The 22,629-nt window shown below is 58.7% G+C and overlaps 1 protein-coding gene across 1 annotated transcript in view; it reads right to left on the bottom strand.

The window, feature by feature from the left end:
• Positions 1–298: 298 nt before the first annotated feature.
• Positions 299–22,629, bottom strand: part of ADGRD1 (adhesion G protein-coupled receptor D1) — a 52,190-nt gene continuing 29,859 nt past the window's right edge. The window contains exons 14-25 of the mRNA XM_055147160.1: positions 14,508–14,581; positions 12,186–12,309; positions 10,546–10,649; positions 10,255–10,366; positions 9,867–10,020; positions 7,158–7,224; positions 5,895–5,961; positions 3,251–3,342; positions 2,907–3,033; positions 2,263–2,304; positions 2,006–2,101; positions 299–1,397 (exon numbers count right to left, since the gene is read on the bottom strand). Coding sequence (XP_055003135.1) covers positions 1,302–1,397; positions 2,006–2,101; positions 2,263–2,304; positions 2,907–3,033; positions 3,251–3,342; positions 5,895–5,961; positions 7,158–7,224; positions 9,867–10,020; positions 10,255–10,366; positions 10,546–10,649; positions 12,186–12,309; positions 14,508–14,581 — 1,155 coding nt within the window. The 3' untranslated portion in view covers positions 299–1,301. The remainder of the gene's footprint in view (positions 1,398–2,005; positions 2,102–2,262; positions 2,305–2,906; positions 3,034–3,250; positions 3,343–5,894; positions 5,962–7,157; positions 7,225–9,866; positions 10,021–10,254; positions 10,367–10,545; positions 10,650–12,185; positions 12,310–14,507; positions 14,582–22,629) is intronic.

The following is a 22,629-nucleotide window of genomic DNA, read 5'->3' on the forward strand; positions in this document are numbered from 1 at the left end:
AGGGTGGGAGAGGGGGGTATACCCAGGATATTGGGGGTGGGGAATGTGCACTGGTGGAGGGATGGGTGTTTGATCATTGTGAGATTGTAACCCAAACATGAAAGCTTGTTACTATCTCATGGTGATTCAATAAAATTAAAAAATAGTAAAATTTTTTTTAAAAAAGTGTACCCTCTCTTCTCTCTTTCATCAACAAGATTTTATTTCATAAAAATCACAATGTACTGTCACATACTCTGTGGCGTTCACCCTCTTTACCATGCTATATACTACTGAAAACACACACATATTTCCCACCTTTAACCTCTGGCCGAACCGTGTGGACAGCAAAATAGTGCAGAAGTCTGGAGGTGCTGCGCCCACTGGGGCGACAGGCCACTTTGGCATAGGAGACGGGGACGCCATGGGTGTGCTGAGTGGGGACCATGGGCCTGAGGCTGCCCTGACACGAAGGACCGTCTGTGTAAGGAAACCTGGGGGAGGCTTCTGCGTCTGCGCACAGGCCCTGCGCACTCAGCTCCCCAGCACACCGGGTCTCTGGGGGGCCTCTATAGGCACGTCTGGGGGTGCACGGGGAGGTGGGCCCGTGCTCTTGGGTCACGGCAATCAGAAAGAGCTTGGCTGATGCCATCCATACATTTCTGAGACTGGCAGCTCTCGTGGAGCCCAGGAAAAGGTGCCATTCGGCACCCAGCGCCCAGAGCCCCTTCCAGGCTTGGCAAGTGTCCCCTGCTCTGTCCCCTGGAGACAGATCACAGGAGGGAGGAAGGTGCTGACCAGGGTCCCCGCTCAGATGCTGGGAAGCCCAACTCCCAGGTCCCGCTGGGACACAGCAAGCAGCGGCTAGGTTTGGGGGAGCTAGGGAAGGAGCTGGGGGCTCTCTCGCCAGTGCCCAGGAGGCTGACCGGAGACTGGTGCTTAAGTGGCCGCTGCCAGGGACAGGCCTGAGTAGTGCTGGTGTCAGGGAGGTGCAGGACAGGCCCCACAGAGAAGTGGGGGTTCTGCTGCCATGACCCCCACGTCGGCAGATGCTTGCCTGACCCCTGGCTCTAGGAGCCTGTTGGATGTCCCTCTTCTCTGCTGCCCATCCTCCAGTCGAGACAGCAACACCGCTCCCCTCCCCCACACCGCATGCTGTGTCCAGGTCCTGGTCGCTTGCTGGGTGACGGGCCGTTGGTGCTGGTGATATCTGGGGTCTCAGGCAGGCCCCGGCCGAGAGCCCTGGAGCTGTGTCTGTGGGTGTGGTCGAGCATTTCTTGGGTTGTGTTGGGTGGTCTGAGCAGGCCAGAGGCGGCAGCTGCTCACACAGCCGACAGGTCCACTCGCTGGGCAGAAGGGCTGTTCTTGTCCCAGGGGTTGGGCTTGGGCAGGGTCAGGCCTGGCCGCGCCCCATTCACCTGTGAGCACAGAGACATGAGTGTGGCAAAGTTCCCCACCAGGGCCCTCCACCGGAGGGGAGAGGCGGGCGGGGCCACAAAGCAACTGTCCGGGAGCCCCCCTCAGAGCATGGCAGCTCACACAGCGTTCCTGAGGGCCTCTGGGAGGCAGTGGTGCAGGGAGAAGCCTCCTGCTGGCACTCAGGCTGGGGGGGATGAAGGGAGGAAAAAAATGATGATTAGGCCTCGGCAGGGAGCCCCGGGCACAGAGGAACCCTGCGCTGGGCTGTCCACTGCTGCCTCCGGAGGCCTCGGCGTGGCCAGAATCTCCCTTTTGGGTGACAATCTTAGGGCCTGTCACCCCCTAAGTCAACACAGGAAGTGCTGAGGCTGAGAAACATGGTGGGAGGGAAGTGACATCGGCTCAGTGTGTGGAAAGGGCGAGAAAAACCAGCAGCCATAGTCTCACCTCCTCCATCTGGCCCGACCCACTACTGGCACAACCCCAGCCCTGCAGGGGATGGAGGGACAAGGCCGAGGGAAGCTGGCCAGTAGCTCTGCAGCCTGGAGGCAGAGCAGCAGCCGGTGATGAGAGCAGAGGTTGGGTGGGGGGGGGGGTGGGCACTCACGATGTCTGAGGTGGTGAAGGGCTTCCCAGTGGCGTTGCGGGTGGAGCTGCTGGTGAGGGACCAGACCTTGGTTTTGTGCTGGAAGGCGGCTCTCACCTTGGAAGCAAAGAGAAGCTGCAACTGCCTCCTGCTTAAGGAGCTGCCCGGGGGCCCAGCCCGAGGCCTCGGAGGAGCAAGTCCCCACCCATCTCTGATGGTAGGAGCCTCTCTGCGCTCTCCGGAAACCCTCCTCCTCTCCGTGTGCTCCGGAGACCTACCTCTGAGTTCAGCACACAGTGAAAGAGGAAGATGAAAAGGCCCTGGGGAGGAGGGGGACAGAGAATCAGTCACGTGCGTCTGGTCCCGCACAGGCCAGGTCTGAGACAGGCACAGCCACACCTGGGGCTGGCAAGGAGTCAGGTGGCAGGGCCTGATCTAACCCAGGCTCCGAGGCGCGTGGCATGGCCTCTCAGGGGAGGCCAACCTGCGAGGGCTGGACAAAGGTGAGGACATGTGACAGACAAGCTGAGCCACCCAGTCCTCCTCTGCGGGCTGGGGTGATGACAATGACATGCAACCGCAGAGTGAGGTGTCCCCAAACATGTAGAGACGGGGGCCCTGTCAGCCTCAGGACAGATGTTACCCAAGAGCAGCCCTGAAGGGTGGGAGGGGGCACTGAGACACGGGAGGTAGACAGGCTCCGGGGCTGCAGCCAGGACAACCTTCCTGGGAAAGCCTGGCTCTCGCACCCTGTGCTGGGGGCTGCGCTGTGGGGCCAGAGCGCAGCTTCAGGCCCAGCCCGGCCCCATGCATGGCTCCCTTAGCACCTCCCCGCCCAAGCCCCCAGCAGGCTCCCCAGATGGGCAGGTCCTAGGTACCCTTGGGCCATGCACGACAGGTGTATGCGGGTCCCGCACCCTACCTGGGAGGAGTTGAGGATGGCAAACAGGTACTGGAAGACCACGGCCCGGCTGTTGACAGCAAACACCCCGAAGACCCACGAGGTCCCCAGGATGGGCAGCAGCACTGCCACCGCCTTCACGGTCAGCCTGTGGAGGGGGTGGGCACGCTGGGTGGGAAGGATATATCCCAGCCCCTGCGGGGCCACTCTGTCACCAGCAGGCAGGTCTGGTACATGGGAGGGGCCTGCGGTCCCACAAAGGGGACCCGTGGTTCAGTCTCCTTTGCTGCTGCCTGCCCTGCCCCCCTCCACCCTGGTGGGTCTGGTCAGGAACCCTCGGGCAGCAAATGATCTGTGGCACGCACTTGAAGACGCTGGGGTCTCCACGCAGCTTGTAGCTGTCAGAGCTGATCTGGGCGATGACCCTGGTCACAGCGATGAGGATGCCCGCATTGACCTGAACAAGGAGCATGGCCGGGTCAGGCCGAACCCCGCATCCTGAACACCAGCCCACCTGCACACCCCCATGCAGCACCCCAAGAGCCACGCCATGCCCCCAAAAGGGGACAAAGGCCCTCTGTGCCCAGCAGTCCGCAGGGAGAAGTGGGTCAGAGCCTGTAATATCCAGGACCAGCCTCATCTTCCCTGTGGTGTGATGCAGAGCCCAGACACCGCCGGCCTCGTCCTCACACTACAGCTCGGCCTCCTGCTAGGAGCCTGCCAGGGGTGCCCATGACCCCGGGGCAGCCGGACTGTCAGAGGCTCCAGACACCAAGTGCCCCTGCGGCTGCGCTCCAGGGTCCTGGCAGGGGCTGAGTAGGACCCCTCCCCCTGAGGACAGGAGCTATGCTGTGCTGGCCTTCCTGTGCCTTATTTATGCTTGACTTTGGGCCACACCCAGAGGTGCCTCCGAGAATGTGCAGTACTGGGGGGATTGAGACCTTGCAGGGTGAAGACCTTGACCCTTGTACTTCCTGTGCAGCCCGAACTATCCTTTGTTTCTGGAACAGCCTAAGACCACTGACCTCTCCCTGCACCCCACCCTGCAAAGCCTCCTTCCGGGGCCTTTCTGAAGCACACTGTGGATACCCGTTTCTCCACTCAGACCAGAACTACCCCTCCAGTCCTCACCATGGTCTTCTCAGCTCCTGGGCCCACGAGGCAGACGGTCAGTGGCCAGAGCCCCACTGTCCCCTAGGACCTACTCACGGAGGTGCCTTGTTTTCTGTGTGGGGTGTCAGCAGTGACCCCCGGCACAGTCCATCTTGAGGAGATGATGGCTGTCTCACACCTGCGGCAGCCCAGCAAGGCCCCTGGGCACAGATGCTTCGGGAACCAGTGGGGACCACGCATGGTCGGCCGCGGAGGAGAGGGGACACCCATAGCACACAAGAGAGGCCCAAGTGTGGGGACAGCACAGATTGTCACGAGGTGGGGAGAGGTGAGGAACGGGCCCAGTGGAAGCACCACAGGCCCAGCCATGCCGCCCTCTCAGGCTTTTCTCAGAGAAAACCAGAACTTCTGTGCCTGGAGTCACTTTCTTAGCTTCTTTCTCGAATCTTGAATCTCCTTCTTCCAGTCACAGCCATGCTGAGGGGGCAGGACTTGGTAGGCATCTGCCCTCTGCAGGCCACACTCCTTCTCCTCACTAACATACACCACATCCCATACTTGGTGCAAAAACACCTAAACACTCCAGGCAGGGGGTCTGGAGCTGACAGGACCAGAGGCCGGGCCACGAGAATGATGTGGATTCACACAAACGCCAGACACACAAGAAATCCCAGCTGAGAGACCTGTCCCAGGACTTTGGAGAAATCAGGGAGTCGATGAGAGACTCAGCCCTCCCCCAGCAACCATGGGGCCCAGAGTCCGAATGACTTGGCTCCATGGGAGGCCAGGAAGCCCCATGCTCCCGGAGGGGTAAACATGAGAAGCACAGCTGATCCAGCGGTGACGCGGTCCTGACAGGACCAAATCATAACAAAGGTTTCCCAGTGACAGATGCCATGAGTGAGTAACCACGAGAGAGAGATTTGAGGGCTCTGGTTCTCGTGTTTTCTATTTGAGAGTGAGACGGCTGTGTCTCCACAGCAGTTAAGTGTTCGTGTTACTGGCTGTGACAATCCATCATTGTTCCCTTTTCTCTGAAGGCTCTGCAGTGTCTATTTGTCTTCCTGTCTCTCCGGGGCAGGATCTGTGTGATTTCATCTGACACGCATGGTCTCCCGGAAGCACAAGGCTCCTGCTGGCTGTGGTTAGGGAGAGACACAGCACCCCTCTGACCCCACAGCCACCTGCAGTTGCACAGGAGATGGCGTGGGAGGAAGGCTCGTCTGCTGCTCCAGAGAAACACAGGCTCCAGGTCCCACAGGCTCCGGCTCCCACAGACTCCAGGAAAGACCAGTCGATCAAAATTGGTCATACCCAGTAAAGAGCAGCCAATGAGAACATGCCGTGCCCAGTGGAGACCAGCCACTGTAGTCTGAATATGCCATGGAAACCAGCCAATCAGAACACTGCACTTTCAGCCCCCTCAGATGTGGGAGGGGTGCGAAGTTCCCAGAGGCGGCCTTTAATAACAGAACACAATCCCAGACTTTTATGGGAACTGCGGGTTTGCAACAGCAGCTGGGAGCAATGGTGGGTTGGTGTGACCTGGGAGCTGGTATGATGGGGGAACGTTCCTGACCAAGCACGGCAAGGCACGGAGCCCCTGCAGCTGAGCCCATGACTGTGTGTCACTGCCCAGGGGCTCATCGGCTAGATGGGCAGTTGTGGCCCAGACATTTGGCACAGCCTGGGACGCGCCATCTGGACCAAGAAGAGGAATTAGAGTGGGGCTGGGACAGAGCAGGGGCCGCAGAGCGAGCACTGCCCAGTGGGGGCACTCGAAGCATCTTCCCGAGAAGTCGGGGCCACAGTGCCAAGAGGCTGGACCTGGTAGCCTCCACTGCCTAGCCCCAACGCTGCCCCCCCCCAATGGTGCCCTCACAGCAGGGAACATACCACAATGACGAACAGGGCAGGGGCCACAAAGGCCCAGATGGCACCACTCTCCAGAGAGAGCCAGCAGCTGTGGAGGAAGAGGAAGGTCAGTGGCCCGGGCGCTCAGGCCACAGGACAGACATGGCGACAGTTGGTCTTACAAATATCATCGCCCCAACTCACCACTGGTGACCCAATTCTCTTTCTTGGGAAGAATTTTCTAGGGCTGCAGAGCGTCTCAGGGAAAAGGGGACTTTGCGAGTTCGGTGAGAAAAGTCTGGCTCGTGACACTGCAGCAAGCCCAAAGTGGGTTCTACTCTCATGAAGGGCACGAGAGAATTTGATGGGAAGGTTCCTGGTATCGAGGATTGATGGGTATTGACCTAATGGGTCACGGGGGCGCAGCAGGGGCAGCTGCCGTGGACAGTTATGGGACAAGTGGGTCAGGCACCCCCTCCTGGCAGTTCCCAAGCCTAGAGCAAAGCATCAGGTGAGCCCCAAGCCAGCCCCCAGGTTTCTGAGGCACCTCCTCTGGAATGCAGGTTCAGAGGAGGTGACTCAGGAGCACAGCAGCCCCTCTGCACTGGAAGGGCCGTTCAGAGTGACATGACGCGGGGCTGCTCCCTGTGGTGCAACCCTCCATGCTCCTCCGAGTCTGCTGGGGTTGTGTGAGGGGAAGTTCGCGCTCGCCCACATTCACATGCAGGCTCCACCCCTGTACGTCAGGCTGCACCTCCTGACCCTGTGTTGCCCCTGAGCCAGAATAACAAGGCTGGAGCCGTGAGTGCTGACAGGGAAAGGCTCCAGCTCCTAAACGAAGGGGATGGGCCGAACCACAGTTTGGCCCTCACCCTGGTTATAGCATGTCCCAGCAAGAGCTTCCTTTCAGTGCTCCGTCATCAGCACATTGTTGCACTGAAGAAGAAAAGGTTGGATTCCTTGAGGGTTAGCAATTCTACCCCAGATCATCTCAGCCTGGAGGCCCCCGCTGACTCCCTCTGCGGCACCCACGCAGTGCTCTCTCTGCTGGGCTGAGTGAGGAGCAGCTTCACCTGGAAAGCCCGTTTCTCCGTGAAGGAAGGAAATCACGTAGCTGAAGGATGTGCCCCGGGGTGCTCCCAGGGCACTACCACGTCCTTGCCCCGCGTCAATCATGGGATGGAGGGAGGGTGGGCACTCGGCTGATCTCCGCCTTTGCCAGGCCTGCCCACAGCGGGTGGTACTGTGCGGGCCTCCCTGGGCCGGTGCTCCCAGCAGCCACCTGGAAGACGCCACTTCACTTACTTGTTGCTTGTCCCGTAACTGTCCATGGCAGATGATATCGTGATGACGCAAATCAGGAGGGGAAACCCTGCAGAGAGAGGGGCCAATCACTGCTCCGGCCTTCCTGCTTTTCTGTTCACTTTGTACCTGGTGTGTCCAAGAACTACTCCCGAAGTGCTGAGGAGTGCGAACAGCCTCGGAGCCTTGCATGGCAACAGAGAGACACTGTTCACACACGTACACGGATGGGTGTGACTCATACACAGCAGACTGTAACAAATGACATGTATGAGAGGTGGTGCTCGCTGCTTTGAGGACGAAAAGCTCAGGTGCTAAGGGTTGTGTTCTACTCCCTTACATCAAACTACACCACAACGGCAATCAGGACATTGTGGCACTGGGAAAAGGGAACACGTGCAACCGCGTGGAGGGCCCCGAAATAAACCTATGCTTATGGGGCAACCAATCAACAAGAACCAGGCCTAGACTGTGCAGCGCAGTCGGTCTCTTCAGTGAACAGTGGAAGGGGGAGGGGGGCCACTGACTTCTCGAGGAAGACCCTGACCACAGTCAGACTCCAGGAACAGAAACCGAGCCCGACGGGTTAAATGCTTAGATGTAAAACTGAACCCCACTGGGTACATGAAGGAGCCGTGGGGCCTCGCAAAGGCTCTGGGAACCCTCGGCCCATGGGGGACATGAAAGCAAAAAGAGCTGAATGGCTTCTGGACAGCAAGAGAAAGCTTGTCTTTTTCAGGTGAAAAGACAGCTGACAGCTGAGAGAATGGCTGTCATCTGGAAGACGATGGTCATGTGGGCAGAGCCGAGGCACCGTGTGTGGGCATGCCAACAGCGGCAGTTGCCACAGAACAGTACAGCTCCCCTGAAGAGACAGGACACAAACCAAACCAAGTTCTGAGAGTCTAACAGCAAACTGTGGTGACCAGAGGCGATGGGGATTGGTATGGCTGAAGCGCACACGGGTCAGTTCTGTGGACAGGTGGAAAGCAGATGCCTGACAGTCTCAGGATGGAGCAGACACACGTGAAACATGCGCAATAGTCCAACATTTCACTGCGATGAAAACGTCAATACCGGTGACAACTTACAAGCCTTTTCCTCTAAATAACATTTTGTGTAAATTGATAGTTCTCAACAAGGGCCAGTTTTGTCCCTCAGGGGGACATTTGGCAGCACCTGAGGACTCTGTAGCTGTCAGTTAGGGGCCAGCACTGCCCGAGAAGCCAGGAATGACTGAGGTGTGAACTGTGGCACCGGGGAGTCTACCCTGGCATCCTGGCACCTGAGGGCGCTGGTGGTATGGTGGGGGGTCTTCATGCCCCCAACCACTCTCAGGACCCAGCCCGCACCACTATGCTCTATTCCAGTGACCAACTCCTGCCCTGTAGCAGAGGCGACCAAACTAAGCTGAGCAGAAACCTGGTCCCATCGAGTCTGTACATGTGGCCGGAGGAACCACTGAGGGACCCTGGGGGCTGGGTAGTGGCAGCTGGGCTGCCGGGACAAGGCAGGGCCCCTGGGACCAACATCAAGAAACTCAGATCCCAGAGACAGAAAAGGAGGCAAAAGCCTGACACCAGTGATTTGCGCTACCCTGGAACTCACACCTGGTCCTGACTTGTGAGAGGAGCTGATGAATTTTCCCTTGGAATTGAGGGTGACAAGAAAATAAACAAAGCTCCGAACTGGCAATTGCCCAAGCGCCAATCTTATTTCAAGAAAGGGATTTTCTATGGGCAAGTAACCTGAGAGATGAGGCCCGAGTGTGTCACCCTGCCAGCTCCCAAATCAATGCTGACCTGTTTCACAGATTTCCTGAAAGGAAATCAAGTCACAGCATTTCCGACTTAGCACCCAGAGACTAGGAATGTGCTGATCACATGACACACAATCCTATGTGACACACATGTGCTGATACACACCCCTACATCACATGTGTGTGCAGGCACACACCCAACCTCACTCCCACACACATGCACAGACGCAAATGACACCACACCCACAGGCTGCATGTGTGCACACACCCCATCATACACTGCACACATGAGCACAGGGACCCCCACACCACCGCCATGAAGCTGCCTTCTGTGGGAGCAGCCTCTGCCCTGGGGAAGTTGCTCAGGGCGTCAGCCGAGAGCTTGCTGTGCCCTGGGCATCTCGACCCCACAGCTCCACGTGGCCGAGTCACTCATTCAACCACCGCCCAGCCACGCAGTGAGAGGTGGAAGGGGAGCCTGGAGCTGAGTGTGTCTCCTTCTCAGGACCCAGGCGCTCGCCCTGGAACCACCATGTCATGCAGCGAGGCTGTCAGCACAGTGGGGGACGGGCCATCCTGTGGGCAAGGGATGACTCCAACCCTCACCACAGCAGAACTCGAGGAGAGCAAGTAGCCCCACAGCCACTGACCCGCAGCTCTCCTCAGAGCCCCCAACCCCGCGGGCACAGACAGCGAACAGGAGAGGCACTGGCAGACCCTAGAACAGCTGCTGGACATGACAGGCTGACGTCTGTGCCCCAATAACCGCCAGTCGGCAACCCCGGGGAACATGCGTTTGCCTGTCCTTCTCCTCAGGTAAGTTCACATCATCCCCTCCTCGTCCCTCCCCCTGCACTACCACCCACCTGCTCCTGCTCCTCCCCCAGCCCCTCCAGTGCAGGATCCACCAGCTCCCCTGCCCACTCCACCCTCTCCTCCCTGCCCCCACCTACCCCAGCCAATCCCATAGTAGCATAGGTGCTGGCTGTCCTCGGAGCCAAAGACCTTGATCACCAGGCTGTAGAGGTGCAGCCCCTCGACCAGCATCCAGGCGAAGGCGCTCAGGAAGAAGTAGTGCAGGAGCACGGCCAGCACGCGGCACGGGGTCTGTGGCAAAGCACACGGTTGTCCTGGGCCAAGCCCCTCCCGGCCTCCCTGTCTCCCTCTCCTGGTACTGTCCAGCCACCTGGCTGCACACCCTTCCCAGGGGTCCTGACTCCCCCTTGCAGTCATGTGACTCGGTCGGGGCATGTAATTCGGGCACCCTAGCCAGAGGGGTCAGGACCCAGGCTGGCTCTGGGACACAGCTGGTCTCCCGCTGAGAAGGAAGCGCGTGCTCACCGTGCCCGACTCCAGGTGGAAGCTGACGAGAAGCAGGACCTGACCCACCAGCACAGCGAAGGACAGGTTGGCGTGGATGTGGTAGCGCTGGTTCCGGATGGTGCTGACAGACCTGCACGAGGCCACGGGTCGTGCCCCCTCCACCTCCTCCCCGGGGGGCTTCCAGACCCACTGCCCCACCCTGGGAAGGCCCCGCCTCGCACTGCTGTCCTGGCCAAAGCCAGGGTGCTTTCTGGAGCCCCCCACCACGGCCCTCCTTTCTCTCTGCAGCACCCCGGGCGCAGGACTCACGACAGGACAGCGAAAGTGGCCAGGGTGGCCACCAGGCACAGCACAGACAGGGAGCAGCCCACGTAGCTGATGGAAGACAGCGCCACCTGGTGTCCACGGGCCAGCTGTGCAAGAGCATAGGGGGTCAGCGCCTTGGCAGGAGTGGGGGGCAGGCCCACACCAGGCCGCCTTCTGTGTCAGGCTCTGAACACTCCAAGGCCATCCCAAGGCCCCGGGCTTCAGTGAGTCCATGAGGACAGCGGGCAGTGGGGTGGCCATAGGGGACGAGGGTGCATGGAGTGGGGGTGTGGTCCCTCCCTCGCTGCCCGCCATGTCCCACTGTTCCTGAGCCTGACCCCCACCTCCTTCCGCAGTCCCTCTCCTCAGAGACATGGTCTCCAAGCGCCCTATCACCCCTTCCTGCTGTGGCCCAGCCACCTTAGCCACCGAGGTTCTCAGCGAGATCCTCCCAGCCACGCAGCAGGACCTAAATTTCCCTCTGGGAAGGGAGAGGCCGGGTCACCGTCAGAACTGCCATGGCCCAAGCACTGTCCTCGGCACAGGACACACACTCATGGGGCTTGAGGGGCACCTGTCCCCGCCACAGTCGGGAACACCCCGCAGATGCAGGGGGATGCTGACGCCCAGAAGCTGCTGCCCTGAGGGCCCTGCAGGGTGTCTGGGGAATAGCCCCAGGCGCCATGATGATGCTGTGTCTCTCAGGCAGGGCAGGCCGGGGACTGTCCCCAACTCCTTATAGAGACGTGGCATCTGGGAAAGGACCCTCCCATCTCTCCCCAGCTTGTCCCCAGCCCAGGGCACCCTCAAGCCCCGCATCCCACACTTGGAGTGGATGGGCTATGAGATGACACTCAACAGCCCTGCGGGGGGCGGGGGGTGGCTAGTCTGTGCCCTTCCTCTGGGGCCAGCTGGATTTAGAAAGGTCCAGAAAAGCCTGCCTGGCTGCTCTGAGTCACAGACCACAAACCCAACTTGGGGGCGGGGCAGCCAGAGGCAGTGCCTGCTCCTCTCCTGGCCCGGGTGCCCGAGGTCGGGGCACAGACTCACCCCCAACCCCGCTCCCAGCCAGGCCGCGGCCCTTCACAGAAGAACCTCTGGATGGAACCGGGGAGGGGGCAGGAGGCTGCCAGCAGGAGGCCGAGGACTGCCTGGACTCCCAGGCCCGAGTACCCACAGGCAGCGCACAGTCCAGAGGTCCCAGGACCCAGTACTGTCCCAGGACCCAGTACTGTGCCGCCCTGCACGGCTTCATTCGGACCCAGGGTCCCTCAGGCAGCAGCTCCCCCAGGAGCAGGGGGGCCCTGAGCGCTTGGCCTGCCCTGCACAACCCCTAGGCCCTGGCAGCCGCACGGGTGTCCTGCCCACGTCAGCCCCACCCACACAGCCCACCCTCGTGCCAGCTCTGCCCTGTGGGTCAGCCCTTTCCCACCTAAGTCATGCCCACCCACCCCACGTGTCAGGCTCACCCGGCCCTCCTGTCAGCCCACATTCACCCAGCCCACGTGTCAGCCCCGCCCACCTGTTCTGCTCATGTGTCAGTCCCGCCCACTCACCCGGTCACGTGTTAGCCCCGCCCATACGTTCTGCCCACGCATCAGTGGGCGTGGTGTGTCCAGGTGTACCCAGGCTGCAGCTCTTACCTCCAGGGGCACCACCTGCATCAGGATGGCGAAGTTGGTGAGGTGTGTGCAGCGGCAGGTGGAGAAGCTGAGGTTCCCCTGGATCAGCACACAGCCCTTGTCGGACCAGACCCCCTCTCCGGAGCTGGGGATACAGGCCAGTCAGCAGGGCCTGCGCCACGCGCCAGCGGGCTGCAGGAGCAGCAGGGGCCAGGCCACCTGGGTCCTCAGCACCCGCCCAGCACTGTCAGGTCTCCTCACGCCATGCAGGGATAATGTTATGAATGTGGCAGTGGCTGGGCCAGGCGAACCACATGCACCACGGCGCCCCCTGGAGAAAGAGCACGTGTGCCCCCGGGGGCCTGTATGGGGGACAGCTGGGCAGAGTCAGAAACCCTGCAGAGGACGACTGTGTGAGGAGCCCGGCACAGTCGCACGACTCCCAGGGCGGACTTGCCAGTTGGATGCTCGGTCTCAAGCAGCTGCAAGTCAGGGCAAGTGCGGGAAGGCGAGAGCAGGCTGCCCTCAGGACCCCCTCCACAGGAGGTGCCAGGCTGCCCGCAGCATGCCCCCCCAGGAAGTGCCTCCAAAGAAGGTGCTTTGCACAAGTCGGACAAGCCATAGCCAGTTGGGCTGATTCCTAGCGCCTAGGAAACGGCTGGTTTCTGGTGAGAGATTCTGTCATTGGCTGTGGCTTCAGGTTAAACAGAGCAGGAGGGAGGGAGGGAGGGAAGACGGCGTTTCAGTGGTTCTTCCCCCAAAATTGCCATTCTGAGTTTTTAAAGGCACGTCTGGGCTCCAGCCCGGCCCTTGGGACCCGTTCCGAGAGACAGCCGGGCAAAGGCCCCCATTTCCTTTGCTCTCGATTCAGCTTTAATGTCCTGTCTTGTGCCGCAGGACAGCAGCAGATGAGAGATGTGGCCTCCGGGACTATGCCCAAGGTAGGCAGTGCAGGGAGGGTCACTCGGAGGTGACTCTAAGAGGGGCCTGCTGGGAAGGTGGCCCTTGGCCTCCCCTGGCTAGGGGAACCGTGGCAGGGACTCGGGACAGCAAGGCAGGTGTCTGGCCCGGACACAAGGTCAAAGAACAGTGGGGACACCTGTGAAGGTCACACAGTGACAACCCGGAGAGCAAAACAACATGGGCTGAGCAGGTGCTTTAGGCCTCAAGACACAGCAACCACAAGCTGTCCTTAGGGATCAAAAGTGGAGCCGAATTAGCCACAAAACATACCCCAAACTTGAAGAGAAAGGGAACCCAAGAAGCAGAGAGCAAACTGGAAACAGTGGCAAGTGGGACACCAAGGATGCCAGTGGCACTAGGTCAGTATGAATTACCTAGACATCCTCACCAAAAGCAGAAAAAGTCAGGTTGGACTAAAACTTCAATGGAGCTAGGAGAAACAGGATGACACGGAAGTTGAAATAAAAGAGGGAAAGAACTCACGCAGGCACTGATGCCACAGCTGAGCCAGGTGGGCCATGTGGCCTGACCCAGGCCAGGACGGATGGACAAGGGCACTGGTGGGTCACAGCTCCTTCCCCAGATCTTCCTAAGGAAGGTGCCCGGCAGCAGGGACTCCGGATGGAGGGAGGGGAGAGGGAGGAGGCGGCAGAAACCCACACGTGAACACCACCCCAGAGGCACAACCTGGGCCACACAAAAAACCTACTCCCAAATTCAGTTCAAAAGAATTTAATTTAAATAAAGAATATTTCAGATCACAGAAATATTTCCTGAGAGATCATAGTGGCACAGTCTCTGAAAATCCCCACCTATCTGGAATAAACCGCTTCAAAACAGCACCGGACTGAGGAGGGCAGCCCCAGTGCGTGGAGAAAAGGTTTTAATTTCATGAAGGTGAGAACCGATCTGGGACCCGAGAAGAGACCCTGAGCCCAATTTTAGTCCCTGCCCGGACCCTGGCACTAAGATGGTGGCAGAGGGCGGGGGGGGGGGGCGCGGGGAGGCAGGGAGGTGGCCGGGTTGGAGTGAGGACTGGTACAGCACAGGGGAGAGAGGGGGTCTCGAGCCTGGAAGGGCAGCTGGCAGCTCAGCACACTAACAGCACCCCACACTGCAACACATCCCTGCCACAGCACACACAGCATGTCACATCACACCACAGCACACCCGCAATGTAGCACGTCCGTACTGCAGCACACGCATACCACAGAGCACACACAGCACCACGCTGTGCAGGTCTGGGGGGGCAACTGTGCAAGTCTATGGGGGTGTCCGGGCCCCAGCACCTGCGTGGCCTGAGAAGCAGGCGGCCCTGGGCTGTATCAGGACTAAGGTGACACAGCACCTCCCCCAGCACCCTGTCGCCACCCTCCGTACCTGAAGTCCAGGAAGGCGCAGTACAGGAACACACGGTTGCTCTGGTTGGTGGCCGCGCTGAGCTGCCGGTGGGTCTGCAAGGAAAGGGGGTTCATGGTGCAGCTGCAAGCGGGTCCCCTCAGCATCTCTCAGGCCTCGCACACATGTGGCTCGCCTGGCAAAACAGACCCCCGGCTCCTCCCCGTGCCAGCTGCTGAGACCACCAAGCCCATTCTGCCACCACCACTCTCCTCGGTGGGTGGCACACGCAGGGACATGTCCATGGCCACTGCCTGACAGCATGTTTGCTGCAGTGAGGAACAAGGCACAGAGACATCGCACCCTCTGCAGGGACCAAAGGACAGTGTCCCAGTGCCGCATCCCCGACCCCCACCCACTGAGCATTGGGGGATGAGCACTTTCTGCCCTAGGCGTGTCTGGTTGCCAGCACACGGTGCTCCCCAAGGGGCTGTCCAGGCTCATCATCGGAGCTGCCCTCTGACCTCAGCGCTGCCCATCTCCCACCCCACAGGCTTGGAGAGGACCAGCACTCGGGTGGAGTCCACTGATGCGCAACTCCAGGAGAGAATTCGGAGGGGCAGAGATGGTGCAGGGCTGAACACGCAGGGACAGTGAGGGGAGGGGGCAGGACATATGGGACAGGGGACAGGGAGGACAAGGATCTGGGCAAACCCCCTGTGCCCGGGGTGGCCCTTGGCTCCACTATAGGCCCAGGCAGCACTGCACCCTGAACCCAGGGGGACTGAGAATCGGAAGGTCCCCAGTACCCTCCCCAAAAATGACTATAGGACCAAGCGGCTATAGGAGCCAGAACCAGCCTTTTTGGCCCCACTTCCCACCATGGCCAGATGCAGACTCAGGTGTCTCCAGTCCTGGGGGACGCAACATCCCAGTCACAGAGCACTGGAAGGGCAGCACCTGAACACCGGAGCCTGGCACTGCCCTGGCACATCAGCTGGAGGCTCCCTCACACCCGTCAGCATCTGAGCCTCGTCCCAGCACGGTCAGGCCATCGCGGGCTATAGGGTGCAGGCCCCAGAGAGCTGCACGCCCATGTGTTTGCCACAAGCCAGCACAAGGCAGGACTGGGGGCTCCCTCCTTCCCTCCTCTCCCCAGGGATCCGTACACCACCTCCAGCTGCAACCCTAATCACTCTTGAAGGAATTTTCCTCAGCAGGGCGGGCCCCAGGCCCAGTGACTGTGTGGCCTGGCCGAGGGTGGGCCAGACTGGCCAAGATCTCACCCAGAGCCAGGATCCTCCCTGGCGAAGGCTGAGCATGGACAGGCCCCGCAGGAGTAGGCCCTGCACGGTCCACCCGGGTACGTCACAGGGAGTGCTGCTAGTTACAGGCGTGCTGAAGGTATGTCTCTGAGTGGAACAAGCTCTGTGGCAAGCATGTGTATTACAGGGCATGTTATAGTCACAGTCAAGGCACATTCCTGTAGCATGATATATATACCCTGTGACCATACTTATGTCATGTATATAGCATGCTACAGGCATGCTCCTGGAGCAGTGGTGCCAGAGGAAGACGGCAGTCATCAAGCAGTGACCCGGCCCTGGGGATAGGGTGCCAGGCCCACCCACAGCAGTGAACCTCCATGACTGGACACCCTCATGGCCCCCTGGGACAGGCCCGTGTCCCTCAAGGGGCTCAATATCACCTTCAGGGAGACAAAGCCACGGGAGGTCTTGACCCGAGAGACACTTCAAAGGACAGATCTTGGGCCTGGCATGCACAAGTGCCATGCTGCTCCCCAACACCGTGTGGCCACAGAGCAGCTCTGGGCATGGAGGGGGCAGTCTCCAATAACCTGGCCCAGGTTTGCCCAAGTGACACCAGAAGTGGCCCCAGGACTGCCATGCACTGCTGGAGCCCCCAGCCCCTCACCGAGGCCTCAGAATACAAAACTCAGTGTCATGTTTGTATTCTAGCAGTAAGTATGCGGACACTGACATCAAAATGTGATTTATATTTGCTCAGAAACAAAAGACGCATGTTAAATCTGGCCAAGCGTGCCCAGGATCCACACGCTAATGCCTAGAAGATGCTGGTGAGGGCAACACAGAAAACACAAGTTTTCAGAGACTGTCATGTTCCTGGGATGGAAGCACTGACCTGGATAACACACAGGCCTGGCTCGAGGGCTCTCAGGTCCCCAGCAAGAACTGTGTCTCACAGACTAGGTCACTCCGAAATACTACCCGAAGGCAAAGGAGCTGGGACGGAGGAGGACGGGGGTGAGAGGCTCATGGGTGCCTCTGCAGCCTGCACACTCCTGCAATCAGGTCGGGGAGCTACAGGGAAGACCAGAGACCACAGCCCCCACAGCACAGCCACTGACTCCCCGTGAAGAACCTGCACTCAGCGAAGGGACTCAGTGGTTATTCTTCCAACAAAAGTACAGGAGCAACTGGATATCAGAAGCAAATCACACACATGTGGACACCTGTATCCAGACAAACCCATGCACAGGTATTATGTGTATTTGTACACACACACACATATGAACAACATGCCTCTGAACACATGTGAATGAGATTAAAGGTATATGGATATAGGTGCGCATGCTCAAATGGCCACATGTGCACATAAACACCTCAACCTAAATCTCCCTGATACAAAATTTTACTGAAAACAGATCCTGGATTAAACGTTAAATATAAAAAACAAAACCTTGAGAACATAGGGTAAACATCTTAGGACCTAGAGCCCTATTAAGAGGAATTGGCCTTGATACCAAAAACATTAACCAAATTTTTTTCAAGATCAATAAATCAGATTTTGTAAGAAATGTAAGCTTCGGTTTTATGAAAGACCCCAGGGGTGGATTAAAAAGCTGCAGACCAGGGGCATGTAGTTAGAATCCAAGTGTCTGACCCAAGTCACGTCTTGAATATATTAAGAATCCTCAAAACTCCACTCTGAGAAAATGGGAGCTGTCGGGAAACAGGCAAAAAGGCTACGCAGAGACATTTTATCCAGGAGGAGGCCAGATGGGGAAGGAGGACAAGCAGAGGCTGTCAATGTCACGAACCAGTAAGGAAATTCAAAGCAAGATGATGAGAGCAATTAAAATAAAAAATAGCAAGCACAGTGTAGCAAGGCCTCGTCGCTCAGATGCTGGCGGTAATGCAAACAGTTCGGACGCGAGGAGAAATATTCCACACTCTGTCAAGCACCAGCACTGCCCCAGGAACAGAGCCGGCGTCCAGGCAGAACTCTGCAGCCACATCATAGGACGCAGCCTCATTCTTCCAGAGAGTGGCTGGGACACACGCTGGTACCACTGGGCGGGGGTGGAGGTCGGGTCTGCCATGTGGCCCGACTGGCCCTTAGATGCATGCGCGGGGACCACAGGCTCTGTCTCTAATGAGATGTCACTGGACCCACAAAGGTGGGAAAAGGACAGTGGCTGCCAGGAGCCAATTCTGCCCTAGTCCTGTGCTCAGTCACAGCATCTCTGCGGCTACTATCTGCAGTGCCATTCCTGCTTCCGGTCACCCATGGCTGTGGTGCTCAGGAGCTGGTGTATAGCTGCCGTTTGGCCTGAGACCAGCTTCTGGGGTCTCTCAAGTGCAGCCACAAACATGCTCCTCATTGCATCTGCCTCCCTCACGGTCGGCACTGCCTCGGTTGGGTTAGCCCCCACCCCCTGTACTGGGCACCTCATGGGGTCCCAGACACTCAGGAGGTGGGGATGCATCTGCTCCCAGCACCTCAGGGTAGCTGGGCACGGTGTACAACTCCAGCGACAGGGGTCCGCTTGCCTTCCAGGCTTTTCCTGCTGTCTGAGTGCCTCCTGCGCAAGGAATGTCTGAACCCTAAACTCTCCCTACAGACCTGGTTCCGAGTTTCTCAGAGATGTGCCACAAACGGCATCTTCCTGCTGTGCTGTGAGATCAGGAAGGGAAATGTGTGCAGCAGAGATGGCCCAGCAGACCCTCTGTGGTTTGGGCAGGCCTGCTGCCCAGTCTCGGGATGACCCAAACATCTGGGACAACACCGTCCTGGGCTCCCAAGCAGGCTTTAACCTCTGGCCAGAAAAGCAGAAACCTTCCTTCCTGGACCCCAGTGTGGCCTCACTGGCACCCAGGCGGGCCCTCTGACACCCAAAGCCCGGGTTGGGAGGCGGCTTTCCTGCACACAGGGAGGGTGCAGACAGCCAGTGGGCAGGGCTTGGTGGACAGGGCCCTCCCAGGGGTCGCAAGGAGCCTTCTGTGGAGCGGCCAGGTCAGCACGGGTGGTCGGATCTACTTCACAGCCCGCCTGGCCCCCACACACCACCCATAACTGGGAGCCTCCACATTCTTCCACCTTCTCAAAGAAGGTGGGGGTAGAAGGCCAATGATATTCTAGAATTTTCTGAGCAGAGCGAGGTGAGCCTCCACAGACAGTCCCAAGAATGTGAATTGTTACTCCGTACTGTGAGCCCCAAAACAGCCGTTTCATCCGCATTTCCTTTGGTCTTAAACTCTCACACACCAAACACATTCCCGAGTTAATGGAAAATAGATAAGCTTTGCCCGGGACATTCTCTTCTGCTTTTGAAAAGAAAGCTTAAAAAAAAAAGTGAAATAGCAATTCTCAAAGCAAGATGAAATGAGCAGAATCAAACCCTCCTCCCATTCCCCAGTGGCACCAGGAGACGCAGAGTCCCCCGCAGGCGGGGACTTGGAGAAGCCCTCGCTCGCCTGTGGAAAACAGCTGCTTCAGGTACAGAGCAGCCGCGGGACTGCACAAAACCAGCTCGGGGCGTGCTAGGGAGCTGCGGGCTCGGACTGCACACGCGCTGGCCCGGGAGGTGGTTCTGGGCCCTTGGCCTACACCAACGCTGCTTGGGCCACACAGCCGGCTCCTTCCTGGACAGCCATGGGCAGCAGCCCCCTCCCCGCTCGGCCCCGTGCCCCAAGGGGCTTCCTTACTGGCTGGGCCTTCACAGGCCTCACTTCCTGCTCCAACTCACACTCACTCTGCTCACAACTGTGCCCCATCTGCTCACACTCATGCTTCTGTTCACACTATACCCCTGTCCACACTCTCCTGCTTACTCACACCCACTCCTGCTCCACTCACTCCTGATCATCCTCTCACTCCTGCTCACACTTACTCCTGCTCACACTCACTCCTGCTCACACTCACTCCTGCTCACACTTACTCCTGCTCACACTCACTCCTGCTCACTCACTCCTGCTCACACTTTCACTCCTGCTCACACTCTCACTCCTGCTCACTCTCACTGCTGCTCACACTCACACTCTGCTCACACTCACTCTCCTGCTCACACTCACTCTCCTGCTCACACTTACTCCTCACACCCACTCCTGCTCACACTCTCACTCCTGCTTAGACTCACACCCCTGCTCACTCTCATACCCCTGCTCACACTCCTGCTCACACTCACACCTGCTCCTGCTCCCACTCAGGAGGACGGGAGGCAATGAACCCTCTGCCCCCCACTGGCTGTGACCTCTCCCGTCCCGCCTTGGGGGAGAGCTTGCTAGCATCCGTGAGGAAAGGCACTCGGGCTCCCGTTCCCTAGCGAGGCGCAGGGTGCAAGGTGGAACCAGCCCCGGCCCAGAGCCCCGGCCCAGGGAGCCGACAGCCAGGAGCCACTGATGTCTCACAGGAAGAGTAGGAGCTCCTGCGCGGCCCCCTGAGGGCTTTCTCGGACTCCCCTCAGCGGGAGGATCTTCAAAGCAGATCACCAACCAGAAGCCCCCAGAGCCTGAACGCAGCCCCGCTCCCTCTCTGGGCATTGATGTGTCAAGTCCTCTATACAAACATTTTGCCTTTTACAGATATGTTGAGAATAACTGACAGGGAGAATAGAAACTCATCTCTGTCACGGCCTCTATGTGGGAAGACCATGGCTTGCTCACCCCCAATCTGTCACCAGGTTGGTAGGACAGTGAGCACTGCACAGTGAGTGTCTGCTTCCTGTGCGTGGACCATTGCGGGAGGGGACCAGGGAGTTTGGCCAGGTCCACGGGCTGGCTGCAGGCACCATATGATGAGGGGCAGGCAGAATCAGGCTGAGAGTGTGTGCGCAACTGTGAATGTATGTGAGTGTGTGTGTGAATGTGTGTGTATTCATGTGAGTATGAGTCTGTGTGTGTATGGCTGTGTCAGGGTATAGATATGAGAGAGCCTATGAACATGTAAGAGTGTGTATGTATGTGACTGTGGGGGGGTTGAGTATGTGTGTGTTTATGGGTATGTGGGTTTCTATGAGTGTGTGAGTGCACGTGTGTGCACCTGCATCTCTGGGATACAGCACTGTGTCCACATGTGCTCAATAGTTAGCTGAGCAGGAGCACTCTAGGTCCCCAGAGCACAGAGTGGGAAAGGAGTCAGAGTGTCTCTCATCAGCACAGACGTAGGTAAGTGACAGCTGTGGGCCCAGCCGTGGATGCCTGCTTGAACGCAAAAGCAGCACGTGTGGCCTGTCTCGGAAAGCGCCTCCAAACATCCACATTTCAGGCCCAGGACAGTGGCGTGTCTGACTGTCACGAATGAGTGGCCCTAGGCTTCTTGCAGTGCCCCCACTGCAGTCTCTGCCCCCTGCCCCCACACCAGGCATCTGCACCCACTCAGTTCCCTGGGACCCTCCGTCTTCCCATTCGTCAGGCCTCTCTGAGAAATGTTCCCACCAGAAGCATCTTTTTAACTCAAAAAAGCCTTCCCAAAACGTCCTCAGAAATACAAAAGCAACCTTCAAAAGAAAAACCCCAAAACCCTGGAGAAGGTCTGGCTCAGGCAAGCTTCAATTACCTCCCGCTCTGGGGAGGGTGGACGTCCTCTCCGTCTCTCCTCACGATGAGACTCTTTACTCCAAAACTTTCTTTTTTAAAAATAGCTCCAGCAACCAGCCATCAACACGGGCCTTGCATTTTAATCCACCCTTTCTCTTTCTCTGGCCTCCAAACTGGCACCTCCCGAGCGGCCTGTTTCCAGCAATAGCAGCGGCCGCAGACCCATCATTCTGCCTGCGTGGGGGGCAGGGGGCTGGGCGCCCGTCTCCTGGCCTCGCCCGGATGCCAAGACAGCCATGGGCCAACGGAGGAAAGTGCCACCCGCCCCCGGCCTCTCCCAGAGCCGCCTCCCAGCACCTCCTGGGAACCATTCCTGAGCACAGGCCAGGGTGTGGCTGCAAAGAAAAGCTGTTTCCAAAGGCCCACGCGCTGCTGCATGAGCCGCCCGGCTGCAGGAGGGCCCAACATTGCTCCCCGGAAGCCGCCATCCACCCACTGCCGCTACAGCACAGGGGCAGAACCTCAGCCCTCGGCACCACAGGTCAGGGCCGGACCAGGTGGCTACTCCGCTCTCAGTGGGCAGCCCATGTCCCCACGTGCCCCTCACACAACCCTGTCACTCTACCCAAGAAGGGAGATGCTACAGGGATAGTGGTGTGCCCACAGACCAGCAAGGGGTCCAGAAAGGGGACACAGAGGTGAGGCACCCACTTCACGGAGCATGACAGCCGCCCGGGCCCACGTCTGAAGCCCCAAGGGGCGATGACAGTGCAGATGGCTGAGGGCTCGGACAGGGCAGCACACAGCAGACACAGAACACGGGGGTGTCTGTACATGAACCCGGGGGCAGGGCCCTATGCATGTCTAAGGCACAGTCAAACAAAGCTCATTCCTGCCCCGAGGCTGTGAGACCTGGGGCTGCTGCCAGGCCCCTACAAAGCCACAAAGGGGGTTACGGACCCCTCTCTCACTGGGTCCTCAGCTCCCCGCTGCTGCCACCCTTTATCTGTGCAGCTGAACTGGCTGCCAGGAAGTTCCAACAAATGGAAAGCTGGCTATCTACCATGTCAGCCTCAGAGAAGGGCCAAGCACCACAAGAAAGACAAATCGTGAACCTGGGAGACAGCTGATACTCGCTCACTCTCGTACAGACCCCCAAACGCTCACACCCACAACCACACAGAAACACAAACACACACAGAGGCACATACACTCACAATCACACAGACCACATACACACAGAGACCCACATACACAGACCCACATATAAACAGACCCACATGCACATACAGAGATGCACATACACACCCACAATCACACAGACCCACATACACACATACCCACATGCACACACAGAGACGCAC

The sequence above is a fragment of the Sorex araneus genome, chromosome 9 (assembly GCF_027595985.1).
Source record: "Sorex araneus isolate mSorAra2 chromosome 9, mSorAra2.pri, whole genome shotgun sequence".
Classification (NCBI taxonomy): Eukaryota; Metazoa; Chordata; class Mammalia; order Eulipotyphla; family Soricidae; genus Sorex; species Sorex araneus.